The sequence below is a fragment of the Cinclus cinclus genome, chromosome 3 (genome assembly GCF_963662255.1).
Source record: "Cinclus cinclus chromosome 3, bCinCin1.1, whole genome shotgun sequence".
NCBI lineage: Eukaryota > Metazoa > Chordata > Aves > Passeriformes > Cinclidae > Cinclus > Cinclus cinclus.
Genome location: NC_085048.1, coordinates 68,651,553 through 68,668,134, shown reverse-complemented (window position 1 = coordinate 68,668,134; position 16,582 = coordinate 68,651,553). Strand labels below are relative to the sequence as shown.

The 16,582-nt window shown below is 35.9% G+C and overlaps 1 protein-coding gene across 1 annotated transcript in view; it reads right to left on the bottom strand.

Annotated features, from left to right (window-relative positions):
* LYST (lysosomal trafficking regulator) overlaps positions 1-16,582 on the bottom strand; it is a 59,898-nt gene that overhangs the window by 20,865 nt on the left and 22,451 nt on the right. Inside the window, exons 16-29 of the mRNA XM_062489008.1 lie at positions 15,458-15,631; positions 15,038-15,187; positions 14,329-14,466; positions 12,557-12,755; positions 11,192-11,323; positions 8,517-9,146; positions 7,861-8,057; positions 6,803-6,972; positions 5,192-5,422; positions 4,131-4,297; positions 3,488-3,640; positions 2,116-2,307; positions 1,441-1,619; positions 249-455 (exon numbers count right to left, since the gene is read on the bottom strand). Coding sequence (XP_062344992.1) covers positions 249-455; positions 1,441-1,619; positions 2,116-2,307; positions 3,488-3,640; positions 4,131-4,297; positions 5,192-5,422; positions 6,803-6,972; positions 7,861-8,057; positions 8,517-9,146; positions 11,192-11,323; positions 12,557-12,755; positions 14,329-14,466; positions 15,038-15,187; positions 15,458-15,631 — 2,919 coding nt within the window. The remainder of the gene's footprint in view (positions 1-248; positions 456-1,440; positions 1,620-2,115; positions 2,308-3,487; positions 3,641-4,130; positions 4,298-5,191; positions 5,423-6,802; positions 6,973-7,860; positions 8,058-8,516; positions 9,147-11,191; positions 11,324-12,556; positions 12,756-14,328; positions 14,467-15,037; positions 15,188-15,457; positions 15,632-16,582) is intronic.

The following is a 16,582-nucleotide window of genomic DNA, read 5'->3' as shown; positions in this document are numbered from 1 at the left end:
CTGCACAGGGCATATGTTTGATGCAGAACAGCATCAACATACCCAGACTTAATTCTATTTGTCCTCAGGATAGGATAGCAATTGCAGAGGTACACACAGGTCTTTTGTATGACAACTGTCAGTCAATAAACATTGCAATGAATATAGCACTGAACAACTAGCCACATATAGCTCTAAATAACTGCAAAATCTAGACAAAAATTTGAATTTAAGTTTTTGAAACTTTTCTCAAAAATCCTTGAGCTTACTTGCAAAGTTGGGCTAAGACAGTCACGCAAAATCTCTTGCTGGTTTACTTCGTGTACCATCTCCAAAGCCTGCTTCCTTTCCTGCAGAGGCCTTACAGGAGACAAGCTATGCACAAGAAGCCTCCCAAGCTGCGTACGGAATGTGTCCTTACATAACAAGAGGATTCTGTTCCACTGCTGTTTTGGAGTGCTCATTCTGCTGATGCCCTAAATAACGGGGACAACGTTTTAATATTACAGGATTAGGACTTTCTTCTATCAAGCTTTTCACATTACAAAATAAACACAGTTAATATGATCGAAATGCAAGACAGTTTTATCTACCAAAATAAGTGTTTTGGTTTAGAATGGTGATTATTATTATGGCTTAAAAGGCATTCCACTAAAACAATCCAGAAAGTGAAAATTGTGATGTAGACGATTTAAAAACCAGAGGGTTTATTTATTGCTCATTTTAATCAACAGCACGTTCACATTAATTACCAGTTTCTGAATGGATTATCTCAAAAGGTTAGAAACCAGGTATTGGAAGGAGGTATATGTGCTCACAAGAAAAAACTTGTCATCTTTGAAAAGTACTAGAAAAATAGCACAATGGAGAGATAATACGCCTATCAAACTTTTCTGAGCTAGAAAGAAAACTAGGTAGAACTACTTTTACCAAGATGACCTAAGGAAGAGTAATAACACACTCTGTATTACCCAAACAAAAACTGATTGCCTTGGAATGGCTGACAAGCTAACACCTGTAGGTTAGAAGACTTTTCAGCACTTAAGCAAGAACTGAAAAAGTTCTCCTTCCCAACTCTAAAATATACTAGAAACAAATTGCTCAAAAAATCTCCACCACCTGTGGATGCACAGAAGATCTGGTTTTATAGGCTTCAAGAAACCTAAATGTTGAAGTTTAGGAGACCAAGCAAATTTTCATAGTACAAGAATGTCTATTTAAGTTGTGTGTTCTTGTTCAAGCAGACTTTTGCTAAATGTAAAGGCAAAAATCAGAACAGAACCATTTTTTATTTTGCAATCTTAAAGTAACTGGGAAGCTGAACAGGGTTTTTAATGCCACAGTTGAACGGAGAGAGGTAGTAAGAAAAGCATTGTTGGACACAAGACACTATGCATGAAAACTCCTAATAAAGAAACTTTAGGAAGGGGACTTTAATGTGGACAGCATCTAATTACTTACAATGGACACTTTGATTCCTTCCACCAACATTTTGACCATTTCTTTAAGAAAAGGATTTATTCTGCTAGTCACTTCTTGCTGGCTTTCCTCTTCAGGAACTTCCAGCTGGGATACCAAAAGTCTGTTTTGACTTGTATTTTCTGTTATACCCAGCACATCAAGGCACTCTTCGGTAGAGGCTTAAAATTTAAGAGATATATATTGATCAGTACCATCTCAAGCAAGACAATCCTACAAATTTAGTTGGCATTGTATCAAATACTGCCTTTACTGATATATTTACCATACTTACACTCTCTTGCTCTTGCAGAATTTGAACTAGCTCTCAAAGTCATCAAATCCTGCTAACCAACATAGCCATCTCATAGAAAAATTGCATTTTAAGAGAGCAGATGCTCCCTTTGGCAGTTAAATCTTCAGGTAATAATTCAGGCAGTTAACACATGAATGGACTAACGCAGAAATAAAACAACTTGTTTAGTTCATTCAGATGAAAAACATTACCCAGATTGCCAGTTACATAATACTGAGAGACAAATCATAGAGAACGATGCTTTATGGCTAAATCCATTAAGCTTGTGTCAATGGAACAACTTTCCTCTCTAACACTTCAGCATTTCAAATGCAATAATTCATTTTTCATCAAAACAAAAACAAACCAAAAAGAAATCTTACTTAAATAAATGAGTCTGTTTACAGCCAAAACAGTCAGCCTCTGTAACCTTTGTGCAAACTCAGACTCAGTGGCTTGGATAGGATTTTCTTGGCTCATTCTCCGCTGCATCATCATGTTGAATTCCTCACTTGCTAGCAAGCGCATTTTCACCAGCAGAGCATCAGACTGAGCAAGTGAAAACTTCCTGGAACCTTTAAGGAGAGAAGCACAGAGTTCTACTGAAATGCACAAAAACTCAATCACTCAGCAACTACTTTCATCCAAAAAGTTCACATCATTTAATGAAATACACATCTGAAATATATCAGTATCAAAGGGAACACAAGTGTCATTGGGTATTTGTCTTATTTTTAATTTTTAAAGCTTTCTGAGAATATATAAATTTCAAATAAGTAATTCCATTAAATTAGTTAGTCTCAAGATCAGATTTATTGTATGATGTCCATACCTTTGTGCTAAACATTCAAACACACTACTTTTATTCCTATTTTATTGTATAAATAGGATAAAATAAAAAAGATTAAAAATGAGTGATAAAATATTGCATATTGCGGTGTGGGCTCATCAGCATAACTGATGAGGCAGACAAATCAGCAAACACATTTTGTACCATACCTATTGTCACTAACAGAAGCACAGTATCCAATGTATAAGAATATTCCTCAGAATTTTCTTGAAATGAACCGGGAGGCCTTGACTGTACTTCCTTCTTTTGGAAATAACTATTTCTATTTACCTTCAGTGCCTTACCAAGTTCATGGATATAAAAACATTTTCACTGTATTGAACATGTAGGTATAATATTTCACTAGGTCAGAGAGGCATCTCAAAAGCAGACCATCTCAAGAGAAACATTCCCATAGTAAAGAGGGAATAAAAAGTGTTTGCCAGGTTTTTAAACTATCTTCTGTGAAGTCTTTAATACAGCTTTATTTGTAAGAGACAGAGACACTCAAAATCAACTCGCATCCAGACAATTCCAAAACTTTTGCAGAAGGACTGACTAGCTATCAAATACAGGCAAAGTATTCCTGCTAAGGCTAGAACTCCACACAGGTTTTAGAAACAACCACAGCAGCACTTCCAAGCCTAAATTTGGAGTGGTGGGTATTTATTCCAGGATGGTCTCTAATGAAAAGCTGTGCAACAAAGCAGTCTCCACATCTTAGCTCTGTTAGTTACAAGCACTAACTTGATTGTGGCACTAACTTACTGTGAGGTTGGCTGTTACAAGCATTACAAATTACTTAAAAAACATCTTTACTAAGCAACTTTTGAATTTAAGAGAACCCCCAAAGAAGGTAATACCATGGAATCGTCAAGTACTACATACAGGAGAAAGTGCAAGAATGCTACACTTCTGCTACTCACCCGCGATGCCTTTGCGCTTTTGAAACATGGCGCGATGTGGTGCCGAGGGTGCCGGGGCTGAACTGGCCTGCTCCTGAGCATCTTGGCTTGCTGTGGTTTTTATTAATTCAATGGCTGCTTGAAGAACTCTTAACTGCAGAACAACTGCCATGTCTAGAGAGAGGGGCATACAAAGTATACATGACATGCTTTACACATCTTCAGGAATTTTTGCCAGATGTTTGTAACAAGTCAGAACACAACATGTGTCAAGAACTATAAAACTCTAGATTCAACAGGAGTCTCACAAAGTCACCTCACTATTCTACAGATACAGACACTACAGAAATGAATTCTCATAGAAAAGCCATTGAATTTGATTACTCTAAAACAAGCTAAATGAAACGGTACAGAATGTTTTCATCTATATATCCTTAAAGAACTTTTACAGTCACTGTTTTTTTCAGATTAGCAGTACACAGTTCTTGACCACAAGGCAGACTCCTAAGGGAAACTACTAATCTGAGAACCACTTAGATGAGAAAGATTCAACACCAGAAACCTTCCCCTTCTCCTTCAGCAGGATAATTAAAGAAAAAAAAAACAGTGGGGAAGGGATTTACTTTTCCAGTCCCAGGGCCCCAGAAATTAGCAGACAACTTACTTTGCATCCTTGCATTTTTACTATTTTGGAGATGACCCAGCAGCACAATGAGGTCTTCAATAACACGAAAATATTGAGAACCTGAGGAGCTGCAGGCATGAATTGCAACTGCTACCAGTAGCTGTTGTATATCACATGCAAGTAGCTTGTAGTCATTCAAGGGAATGCTGCAAACAAAGTTGTAGTTACCAGAAATATGACAATTCTAGTAGATTCTAACTCTTAACAAGACTCACTATTATTCCCCGTACTATTTCTGCCAGCTGTACCTAATATTATGTTGTACTTCATATAAAAATATTACTGCTGAAGACTAGAAAATTCAAGACATTTCTTTAGCATTAAATTTGGCAGATTGGATGCCTGCAGATTTTTGAGGCACTCTAATGCTGAGTGAGGCAGAATTTATTAGAAAAGCAATGATGAATTACTATCAGATTTTTAAGTTAAAGAACAAGTCTGAAATCCTATATTTCTCAAAAAAATATCAGGATAATCTCATTTTGTAATCATGCTGAACATATTGAGGTAAAAAGGAAACCTTTCCATTTCTTCAGGATACCAACTAATGAAATAAAATAACAAAGCCCTGTCTCTCCTTTGTTCCCTGCATAACCTTTTTTAAAGTACAGAATCTTTACAGCTAATAAAGTCATTGAAGTCCCTCAAAATCTCAAATATTAAATCACAGGCAGTACAGGAGAGACTTTACTTCAGTTTTGATATTGGCAGAGATACAGTAGAATGCTACCATTTCCTGGGCCTTTATCTTGCTGTTGAGTTTTATTAAAAAAAACATTGAAAGTGCAGGTGCTGTGACAAACTTGCATTTTAAAATGTCATTCCACTTGAACATTTAAGGTACGGAGGGAATATTTTATATTCCATTATTTGAACTGACTGAACATTAACTTACAGATATAAAACAGAAAACCTCAAACCCAGTATTTTGTACATGCTCTCTGATAATTTTAAAAAGTATAAAAAAAACACAACAGTCATTTCTTGCTTGCGCCTATACTGCACCTAGAATATTTGATAGCAACAGAAACAATACTCACTTTGTTTCCAGTCCATTGAGGGCAGCCAGTGTATTACACAACACATAGAGCAAACCATTATCAAGCAGCAGGTCTGCAACTTTTGAGCAGGAATTTATGATTTGCAGGAGGAGACAGAAGCAGTTGTGCAGCAGAACATTATCATAGAGAGAATTCTCTATTAGACCCAGAACAGGAATGACACACCATTTTCGAAAGAGTCCAACATTCTTGACATCTTCCAGATCAAATCTGTTAGCAGAAATAAGACTAAATGGCATCCTAAAGAACAAACTGATAACAAAAACAGTACATGCAACTGGAATACCAGTTATGTATCATATGCTCATAATTTGGCAAAGATGTCCATGGTAATTTCCTACATTTCATTACAGTAACAATACCTATCTACTAAAAAGTCCAGTAAGAGAAAAATAAACTTTTCATAGAGCCACAAAGAAATTAAGTGCCTAAAAAGTACATCGGACACTTCAGCTAACTACGAACTGTCTACAATGTAGACTTCATGAAAATAGAGGGGGTTTTAATCACTGTAGAAAAATATTGCATCATTTTCCCAATAGTCACTATTATAACTAACATAGACACTATCAACAGAAGAGATACAGCTTGTCATCACTAACAGTATACTGACTGGCAGCAGGTTTGATATCCTATATCCATTACTGCTGAAGTTTAATTAAGTTTGGCACCTGGCTGAGAGTGATTGCAGAATTCAGAGCAATGCTTCAGACCTTGTTTTATTTATGCACTAAGAAATTGCATTACTATTTTAAGGTTATCAGCCCATGATATGACTGTTATACACAATCCTAAAAGCTTGAGACATTAGAATTATCTTTCCAGCCCCACAATAAATCCTGAAGTAACAGTTCCTTGCCTTGTGGCAAATTAAGCAGCCTGACTAAAACATTGCAGTTAAACAGGAGTAGTTTTTAGGTGGTAAAGATCAGGTCAAGAGACATAAGTAATTTGGCTACAAGTCCTGCAGAGGCAGCAATTGAGAAGGCCCTTTTTGCAAGATTTTTCCAATGATTATATTTACACATGTGATTTCAGTACAGGCATGAAGTAGTCAGACTAATTCTAAAAAATATTTACTTGTACAGCTATCTGCTTAAAGGTAATCTCCTTTTTGTCAATATGAGGCAGCTCTTCAGTTCATGAAAATGGTGTATCTCTGGGATTTTCCCTAAGAGACAGCTCTTTAAATCCAGAGCCAAGAAAAGGAAGCAGCTGTGGCATCAAGATTTTTCCTTAATTACCTACCAAAATCGAAGAGGAAAAGTCTAGTGACTACTATGTAAAACTTTCAAGGATACAAATCAGTTTCATGCAGGATCAGAGAGCTAAACTGATTACACAACATTTGAGTTCAAAGCCTCTGAGGCACTCAAAGTCTGAGTGTTTACAAGATCCCAGCTGACAGCCTCCATCAGATGAAGCTGCTTCCAAACGATTTAAGGGTCACACAATAGCCCTAAGGATTTTAACACATTTCAATGTTAAATAAGCAAAATATACCAAAATAGTTTGAAGGAACCTCTTTTGTGTTTGTTGACCAGCAAAGTGCTTGTAACTCACAGGACATAAAAGCACAGTGTTACTTACTCTTCATCCAAGCCAACTGAGCGGCCAAAAAGCATTTCCAAAAAGCATTCTATAACTTCCTGAGTCCCCTGATGAAGATAGAGCTGGTTGGCTAGCAAAGAAAAGCCACGATTCTTTAAGAATTTCTCCTTCTGCTCCCTTCTTGCTCTGTTGAAATATGCATCCAACAACTAAAAATAAATGCATAATTATGGTGTAAGAATTAAACATTTAATATAAACGCCCTGAAAGTTAAATCATTGTCTGTGATTGAAATATATATTTTTTAATTCAAGATCGTAAAACATCAAATATATTATTGCAGCAGCCATCTACGCTGTCGTTAGAATCAACATCTGATAGTATATTTTTGATCCAAACACACTTGTGTTTTTCACCAAGTTTGGGGCAGATGAAATCACACACAACAGTTAGCAAATGCAGACATAACTACTCAAACTTTTTATAGTTGTTCAATCTTACACGTCAGTGTGCATGCAAATGCATGCATAGCATTTGTTCTCATTAAAGCCATACAGTCTTATTCTTTTTCAAATTAAAATAGAAATCCACTCAAACCTTTTATCTACATAATGTCATCATATAGAAACACTGTCCTTGATACTACAAAAATCTCTGAAAAAATTTTGAAGCTTCAAGTCCATTTCAGTCCACAAATGTGTGAATGACTCCTCAGAATAACTCAGTCAACTCTGTTTCAAGTCAAGCTAAGGTGCAAGCAGTTTTATACACACTGCATCATGTTTTGTGTCACTGACTTCCTGCACTGTTGTTTCCATTTAGTATGATAATGCTATCATAAACTCTTAAGGCCTGTGGCTTACATTAGAGACTATATTTACCTATTCGAAGAGTCTGTATTTATGTTGCTTTGTGATTTGCTTGTTTTTGTTGTTTTTTTTCTTTTAAATCCCTAGGGTGAAAATTTACCTTAACTCAGAAATAAATGTAGAAAACTGAAGAAAGCTAAACAAAAATATTAAAACCCCATCATATTTCCAACATGTTAACCATGCTGGTTCACATCTTTTTAGGAGAAACCTTTGATATAGGCCTACTTTAATGACTCCTTGTTGTATGAGAGGAGATGGGTGGTTCACCAGAACTATAAGATAATCAGGTTGGATAAGTTTGTCCATCACATCTTCTAGCATGATATCGGGTAGGATTAGTAGAACTCCACGCAAGAGATCATATAATCCACAACAGATAAGCACGAGATAGTCTTCTGCATATCTGAAAAGAGAGGAATATTCTTTACCACAGCAGGAAAGATTAAAAAATGCAAAACTGAAATTCTTGAGGGACAGGAAGAAGGTTCAGGTTAGAAATTTGGAAGACATCATTTCTCCAATACACCTCACCACCAATCTCCATTAACACTTATTTTTAGATGGCACAGTAAAAAGGATAATCTGTCATTATTATGGACAATAATCAAGGATAATCTACATTTTTTTGTGAGCAGTTCTCACCTTCACTATCCATAGCAAAAATCCCAATTTAAAAAATTTGTTATGTAAATAAGGCAAAATCTGAAATAACAGAATATTCTATACACTAAAAGCTTAATAAATTTGTGCGTGACAGCCACTTAAAACATTCCCTTAGTTTTCAGACTTTGAATATTTTGGAATAGTAATCAAGAGCAAGAACTGTGAAATTAAAGCTCATGTTAATTTATTTTTTTTATATGCTTACCTGTCATCAGGACTTTCAGATGGTTTTGCAGTATCCTCGGTAGCTGAAGAAAAAGCAAGACTGTCCCAGTCTTCAGGAAGAACATTCTTGTCAGCAAAGCTTGGCCAGCGAGCAATGGCTGATGATGCTCCAAGAACAGAAAAAGCCAAGCCCAACCCTGCAAAGTTACTCTGCCCCTTCTGAAATGAAGGCAGTCCTTTCAGATTGTCTGGACGACGTAGTGATACCTCAGCTGCACCACTGCCACCAGCAGCTTCAGTACATCTCAGGTCTGCATCAGCTTCTTTACTCTCTAATGCATTTTCAGATAACTCTACTTCTTTTGCAATATCCTCAAATGTTTCGGCAGATGTTAGCTCTGAGTCACAAACTGTTTTTGCAGACTCACAGCTGCTAAGGAAAAGTTCTTCCTGTACTCTCTTTATAGTTTCAGAGCTTTCTACAAAACCAATTCTACACTGAAGATCAACGTAGTCACGCTCACGAAGCATCTGCAGGTCATCAACACTGCTTCCCATTCTTTGAGTCGGTCTTTTTCTATGAACTTGGGGTGAGGAAGTAGGTGATGCTGGTAAGCTTTTTGAAAGCCTTTTAGGTGCCTGAGAGCTTATCTTCTGCTGTACACTAGCCTTGGAAGTGCTCCCTAGAGAAATAAGGGTATTTTCAGCATTCTTTCACACTAAAACCCTGCTTTTCTATTACACTCTTCATCTACTTTAAATTTAGTGACACAAGTTAATTTTATGTGCAAAATTGAATCAATGCCTAACATAGCTCAGATTTGGTTAATCAAAGCAGAGATAGTAAGCTATCATGTAGTCATATATTTAGCAAGTCACAAATATGAAAGCAAAAATGCAAAGTGATTTTTGCCAATATGCCGAAGTTTCTAGATTTAAGTTATGATCCTTTCAGCTAATCCTCAGCAGGAACTTTTATAGACTCACAGAGAGTGGAGGGCACACCTGGAGGTGTCTACACCAGAATCCTTGCTCAAAGCAGGGTCAAATAAAGCAGCTTGTTTTATTTGGAGCTTTATGTAAGAGGTCCAATCTGCAGTGTTTCTGTGGCCATCAAATTGCTACTCAGCAACTCTTTCAAGGTTTTACACATACTTCAAATTTAGAACAAATAACTACGTGTTTTAATTAACAGTGCTTGTTTTTAACTGCTCATTTTGACCTGAACAGTCAAATTTTCAGAGTATATTAAAAGTCTTTAACAAAACATACTTTTAAGAGAGAAAGATGTCTGTATATAAGACTGGTAGAAGCAGTTCCCTGTTAGTCTAGGAAAAGGAGATTTTTTTCCATTCACAAATATTTTGAAAACTATGCATCAGTTAGTACTAATGCAATGATGATGCATCAGCAATGTATTTTTCATGAGAACTATATGAAAGAAACACATACACATAAGGCTGGCCTTCTCACAACAGCAGAGATCTACACAGTTGCAACAGTCTTACAGTCAAGCCTTCACACACATTAGCAGAAGTACAACAAATTGCAAACCCACGTGCAGGTAGCAGGTTGCTTAGCCCACATACAAGTTCAGATATTTTATAGATTCATACAGTGTTAAGGGGTTGGAATGGACCTATAAAATCTTCTAGTCCCAGCACCTCCTGCCATAGGCAGGACACCTCCCACTAGACCAGGCTGCTCAGAGCTTCATCCAGCCTGGCCTTGAACACTGCCAGGGCTGGGGCATTCACAACTTCCCTAAGCAACTTGTTCCAGTGCCTCACCACCCTCACAGTGACAAATTTCATCCTACTATCTAACCTAAACTTCCCCTCTTAATTTGTACCCATTACTCTTTGTCCTATCACTATTATAGTTCCTGATTAAATATAAGATTATATAACTCATACATTTATTTATATCAATTTGGAAATTCAAATTAAGTATCACAAACACTCAAACATCTATTTTCACAAAAAAAATGTTGAGCATCCCTCTGGTACACATGAATAATCTCTATTCAAAAACAATAAAATTTGCTATTACTGATATTTTAAAAGTACTAAAAGCGCTCATTTAAAAGAATGAGATTTCATACATTTTCCACATGGGAAAAGGACTGATTCTATACACAATTTAGTATTGAGGTATGTTCATCATACCACTTCTTTACTAAAAAGATTAAAAAAATGTGAATGAACATTGTTTCAACTGAAGTAGTGCTTGAAGACACAATTTCCTTTTCCTAAAAAAAGGTAGCAACAACACACCAATTGTAAAGGGTATTAACATTGTGATACCCAGAATATAGCCAGTGGCACATGATCTGAAATATATGAATGGATGTTAGGGATCACCAATACATAAAAATATTAACTTAATGCTTTCTGCTCAGATAAGACAGCTGTTTGTGGCTCACTACTCTAACTGCTGCCTGGTCAGGGCATTCCCATACATCTCTAGCAGGTCTGTTTAAAAAATGAAATGATTCTCCTTATCTGGTCCACTTCACTGCCTGAGCCATCAACCTGGCAATTTGTTTCAACTTAAGAATGAAGGGCAGTTCAGGTAGCATGCTCTCTTCCATCCTTCTTATTCTTGTGTTCAGGCATAAAGCTCCAAGGGACAAAGAGAGCTTTATAAGAATTAACTGTGGGAAAGTAACACTTTAAGGCACTGTAGTCATTTGCCAAAAGATGTAGTGTTAACATCTTTGTTTTACCTTCCAGTGGTAAAGCTGTAAATCCAGTTGGAGATGTAATCACAAATGCAGAATTGTCTACTGACTTCCCACCACTGCTGGAATTTCTCAGGTACTTAAGTGATTCAACTTTCTCCTGGAAAATTTTGCCATCTAGAAAGAAAAAATAAGGGAGAAAGTTACATAAAAGCTTTTTATGTTTGCATTACTGATAAATTAGACTCACAACAGTCAGGTGGTTACATTTTGAGCTGATCACTGAAAGCTAATGAGAAGCGCATGAGTCCAAACAACTGAGAAAAAGCAGTTTTTGGTTTAGTGATAGGACTTCGAAATTTACTTTAGAATAATAAAAATATTAAGATCTACTAAAGCAATTACATTTAGAGATGGTCCTTGAAGATATACAAGTAGTGACAACTGACTTTTTGTCATGTCAAAATCAGGTGGCTGCTCTCAAACAGCCTAAAAAGGCTTCAAGTATCAAAATGCATTCTCCCCTTACTCAGAATTTTACAACAGTTAGTATCAGAGAACACGTACAGATAAACACAACTGTGCTGCCTTTGAAACTGATCACTAAAGCTCAAGGTACACGGGTATTTGCAAAACGAAAATATTTCAAACTTGGATGATGACTTCCATGTTTACATAAGTTATAGCTTAGGTTGTACAATGCTAATATTAAAGCATGAACTATAGAAAATTTCACATTTTTAAGAAGAGCAAGAAATATTTTTTTAAGCTCACATCAGTCATTTTGCCAACATGATCATCCAGAACAGATATATTAAAGCAGCTTTTGTTCTAGGTCTGCACCCCTCAAAGCCCATATAAGCACTGCCAGTAACTTGTATGCAATGAACTGATGGTGCCTGAAAACAATGTCTTGCAGTGCAAGTCATCAATTGCAAAAAAAACTTCTCTGGCCCTTTATTTTTTTAGGAATTCAGTAACAGAAAACAAGGAAGTAGAAGCGGAAAAAGGACCAAATACACATTTCAGAAGAAGGTCCATTTACCTAGTTACCACTTTCTAGGTAAGCTAGATGTTTTTTTCTGAAGCTGCCCAAAGATAAGTGTCCACACAGGCAGCTAAACTTCAGCATACCATTTAGCAGCCTCAAACGTTAAGAAAGTTAAAGGCATAACCACCAGAGAAATTATTCGTGGCTATAGACAGAAAAAAGCTCTCCAGGTAAACCATGTAAACAAAGTCTAGATGCAACCTGTTTCAGAAAAGTAAAAGTAGTTTACAGTATTAAGGCCCAACAGTTCAATATTTTTTAATATACAGTCATTAAAATACAGCAAAGTTGTTTTTTTTTTAATATTAGTTTGTGACTGGATTTTTATCTTATTGTTTATCTAAATGTGGCATATTTACCTATGTGCAGGGAAAAGTAGAAGTTGGTAGGGTTGTGACAAACATATGTATTAGTGGGAGGGTGAACTGCCAAGAGGAAATTGAAGACCAGTGTCAGCAATTCCAGATCTGGGGGAGAACCAAGCACTTCTTCAATTATTTTCACAAATGATCTGCAAACCTCCCGAGGTAGGGATGTAAGGTGTCCCTCTTTATGCTCCTGGAAAGAAAGTAGTCCAACTATAAGCCACTTGCAATTTTAATTTGACAAACTGTCCCTTTTTTTTTTTTTTAATTGTCATGCAACAGTAAAACTGACAAGAAGAGAAGCTCAGCTTCCTTAGCTAAGTATTCTTTAATTTTGAGAGGAGCTACTGTATGTCTTGAATGTTATCTAAGTCCATCATGCACCAAAAATTTCATATGTTATGCAAGTTGACTTTCAGAAAAATGAGCATCTTCTCCATACTATACTGCTCTGCCATGAAATGCTGGAACTTTAGGACATGAATCACCATTGAAAGTATAGTTTATTGTCATTGGATTACATATTTGTAGAGAAATTAATAGCTGCCAATACCAGTAATTCAAACATATTGATAAATTTCTGAACAGTACTACACTGAGTCTTCTGTATTTACAATTCAGTACCCTCACTGAAAGGTGAACGTCGTGATTATCTTGTTTCTTTCCAAATTCTCTAAATTTACTTCCTTTTTTTGATACCCAAGCACATTAACTGAGACTGCTATGGGAAAAGATGAAATGAAGTTAATTTAAATAAGTTTTTCCAAAGAGAATGGCTTGTATAGTTTCACCTTCATTCCATCAGCCTCCACAAAACTGCCAAATCATTGACTAATCTGAATAGTTTTTTTTAATCAAGAAAATTTTTTTTCCACAATATGCAAAATAAAGGGAGAAATAGGAAGCATTCTGTATCTAGGCATTTGCACTAATATATGTAACTTGTAAAATTGTATATCACTAACAAGTTCCAAAATTAGGGAACACCACAAAAATTAAGCAACCAAATTTTACAGATACTAAAATGAGGTAAATATTTTTGTAAAAAAAAATCATTAAAAGAGGAAAAAAATTACATTTCATGTGCTGAAGTGAGAAACTCAGAATAAAAAGGAATGTAAGATAGAAAATAAAAGTACAGAAAAAAGTGATTACAATACATATTTTCACAAATGGATACATGTACTATAAGCAGGAAACTGTTTCAAAATCACACTCTTAAAAAGTGCCTATCAAAGGACTGAAGCATTTCTCTAAAGTCCTTTCTGGCATAGCTATTTCCAGGCCAGGGAGGAAGCTACTACTGTACCAAAACTTTGAGATGAGTGCTCAGACTGAGCACTACAGACAGGCTGCCCCATTAGCTTTGATGAGGTAACACCACAGACAGCTTCACTACCTGCACAGTATCTGGTTTTCAGTAACAAAGACAAGAACCAGCAAGAGACATCTCAGGTCTTTCTATATAAAAGGGACAGTTCATTTCAGCTCTTGCTGGTGTATGGCTGTGCAAGTAACCTAGAGCCTAGGTTTCCAAATCACACCAGATGGTTACAGGCTCTTGTCCCTTCTGCCCAGAGTAAATGGAGAACCAGTAGAGAACTGTACCAGTTTACAGCAACAATGCCTGTTGAAGATGCTAGTCTAGAAGCACAGGGGACAATCTACTCAACTTCTGCTACAGAATTTAGTCCCTTCTATCCCACCCTCCCCAAATAAAAACAAGTATTTGCCAAGCACAAAGTAGGATTTCAGAGTGGAAGTACCTGCAGAACCTGACAAGTTAACAGGAAGTGATGGACCACTTGAGCTTTCAATAGCTGTTTAATGTTAAACATCTGTTGGTGATGGTTAGCTCTGATCAGGATTTCTAGAGCTGCTAGCAATGTTTCCCAAACACCTTGCTGAAAAACACAAAAACAGGTATGGAGCTTCAAAAATATATTTGGGAGTGTACATACTGAAGAAAAAAGCCCCAACAAACACAACGAAGTCAAGTTAATTTTACACCTAAGATGATGACTAAATGTGTGCGAGTGGTCAGGTCAGAACAGATTAGAAACTAATCAGTAAAGTCATGCTCATAGAAAATTAAGCATGGTTTAATGATTAAGCTACAAAAGAAATTACTTGTCTAAAATTAGTTTTGTACATTCTTAGATATATTAACTCTGAATAGTTATTTTCAACAGTTTAACTCCAAAAGAAAACCAGTCCTCCTTAGTCTCTCCACAAAAAAACAATTCAATTCAATAAGGCTACCTCCATCACTGATCATAGGAGATTGATATTACAAACAGCTGCTCAAAGAGAAACAAGGAACATTAATTTTAGAAAATCGCAGTAATTAACTAATTACTACTGCTCCTTCACTTACTAACGTATAACTGGAGAAATTAATTTCAGACTCGATAATACTTTTTTTTAAAATACTGACTTTTAGACCCAAAGTAATTTCAAAATTAAAGTATTTACCTTTGCTTTAGACCATATCTTCCAGTCAAGCAGCAGCTTTTCTAGCAACTGGACATCTTGAATAACTGCAGTAGAATCTGGATCAAGCTGGAATTGCCCATTTTCATTTATATAGAGAATCTCATCACTGCAGCATCCTTCCAGTAGAGTCTTATAGAGGGGGAAATTTTTTTTTGAGTACCAGAACAAAGCAGAATAGTCATTCTATCCAATTTATTAAAAAAAAAAAAATAAAAGAAATCTATAAAGAAACAGCATACTCTTGACCGGGAAGACATATCTACCTGGTCAACAACAATCTTGCTTCAAATCACTGCTCTGCCTTTGTAAAAACTGCTTCAAATGTACAATTAAAATCTCAGAAGTTTCTAGATTTTTCCTAATATTGAACAAAATACTAAGTTTAAAAGAGGACTTTACCTTCAACATGCAAAATCCAACAATGCATTGTGGTTTGATCAACACCCGACGAATCATAGAATAACCATTACAGTTGTCCATCTCCTGTATTCTCTGCTGACTGTATTTTGTTAAAGACAGTATCAGTTGTAGTGCTAAAGCTTGAGTGTCTTCACAGCTGCTGATCTCTACTACCTGAGTAAAAGGCAAATTTAAGACAATTTAAGTGAGAAACATCTAGAAAAAAAAGCTTTGTTGCAATCCTGAGTAACTACTTGCAGATTAAATCTCTTCTAAAGCATTTGAGATTATGTAGATAACCTTCATTTTGTCTGTGTGTACATTCAGATATTGTACTTGAAGTGATAATTTATACTGTGCTAAATTATGACCCACTAAGGAAATACACATCCCATTATAAGAATCCCTTCCTAAAAAAAAATCTGTTCTAAATAAGTTTTAAGTAGAAGGTACTTGCAGTACTACAGTCACAAGGTTGTGAAATACATGAGCCACTAATAAGAATAAACTGTTTGCCCTGAATAAAACTATTTTTCCGAAGTGTTTAAGCTATTAAAAAGGCTCCTGAAGTTCTAGACTAAGTCTTTATGTAATGTCAAACATTAAAGTTTTATTTTATCCATAAAGAGAGCAGCAATGTTATAGATGAAAACCAAGAATGCTTTTTCTCTCTTTGCTTTCTACAATTCTTGAATCCCAAGAGCAACTAGTATTTTTTACCAGAAATATATAAGAATGAAATCACTCAATGGGATTTCAGATCCTATAGGTTCTCTTGACATATACCTGTTAATTCTGCTGCACTTAGACGTTTATATACCTGGATTATAAAACCTGTATTGTCTCACAGCTGATATATTGTTTGCTTTCTTTACTGATGAAAACAGTGTTCTGAAGGATCTGTAGCAGATACTGAGCATAAACTTACACTATTAAATAACATGGATTAGGATTTTTACCTCATATTTCACTATCATAGGTGAAATTACAACAGGCACTTGTCCTTAGAACCATGCTCTAACATGCCTTTGTTACTACTCTCACTGTATCTTTTAGAGCAAAACCAGAGGCATATAAATCAGACAAGTCCTAGGCCTACAGCAGTATTTTGAATTAACTGTAGTA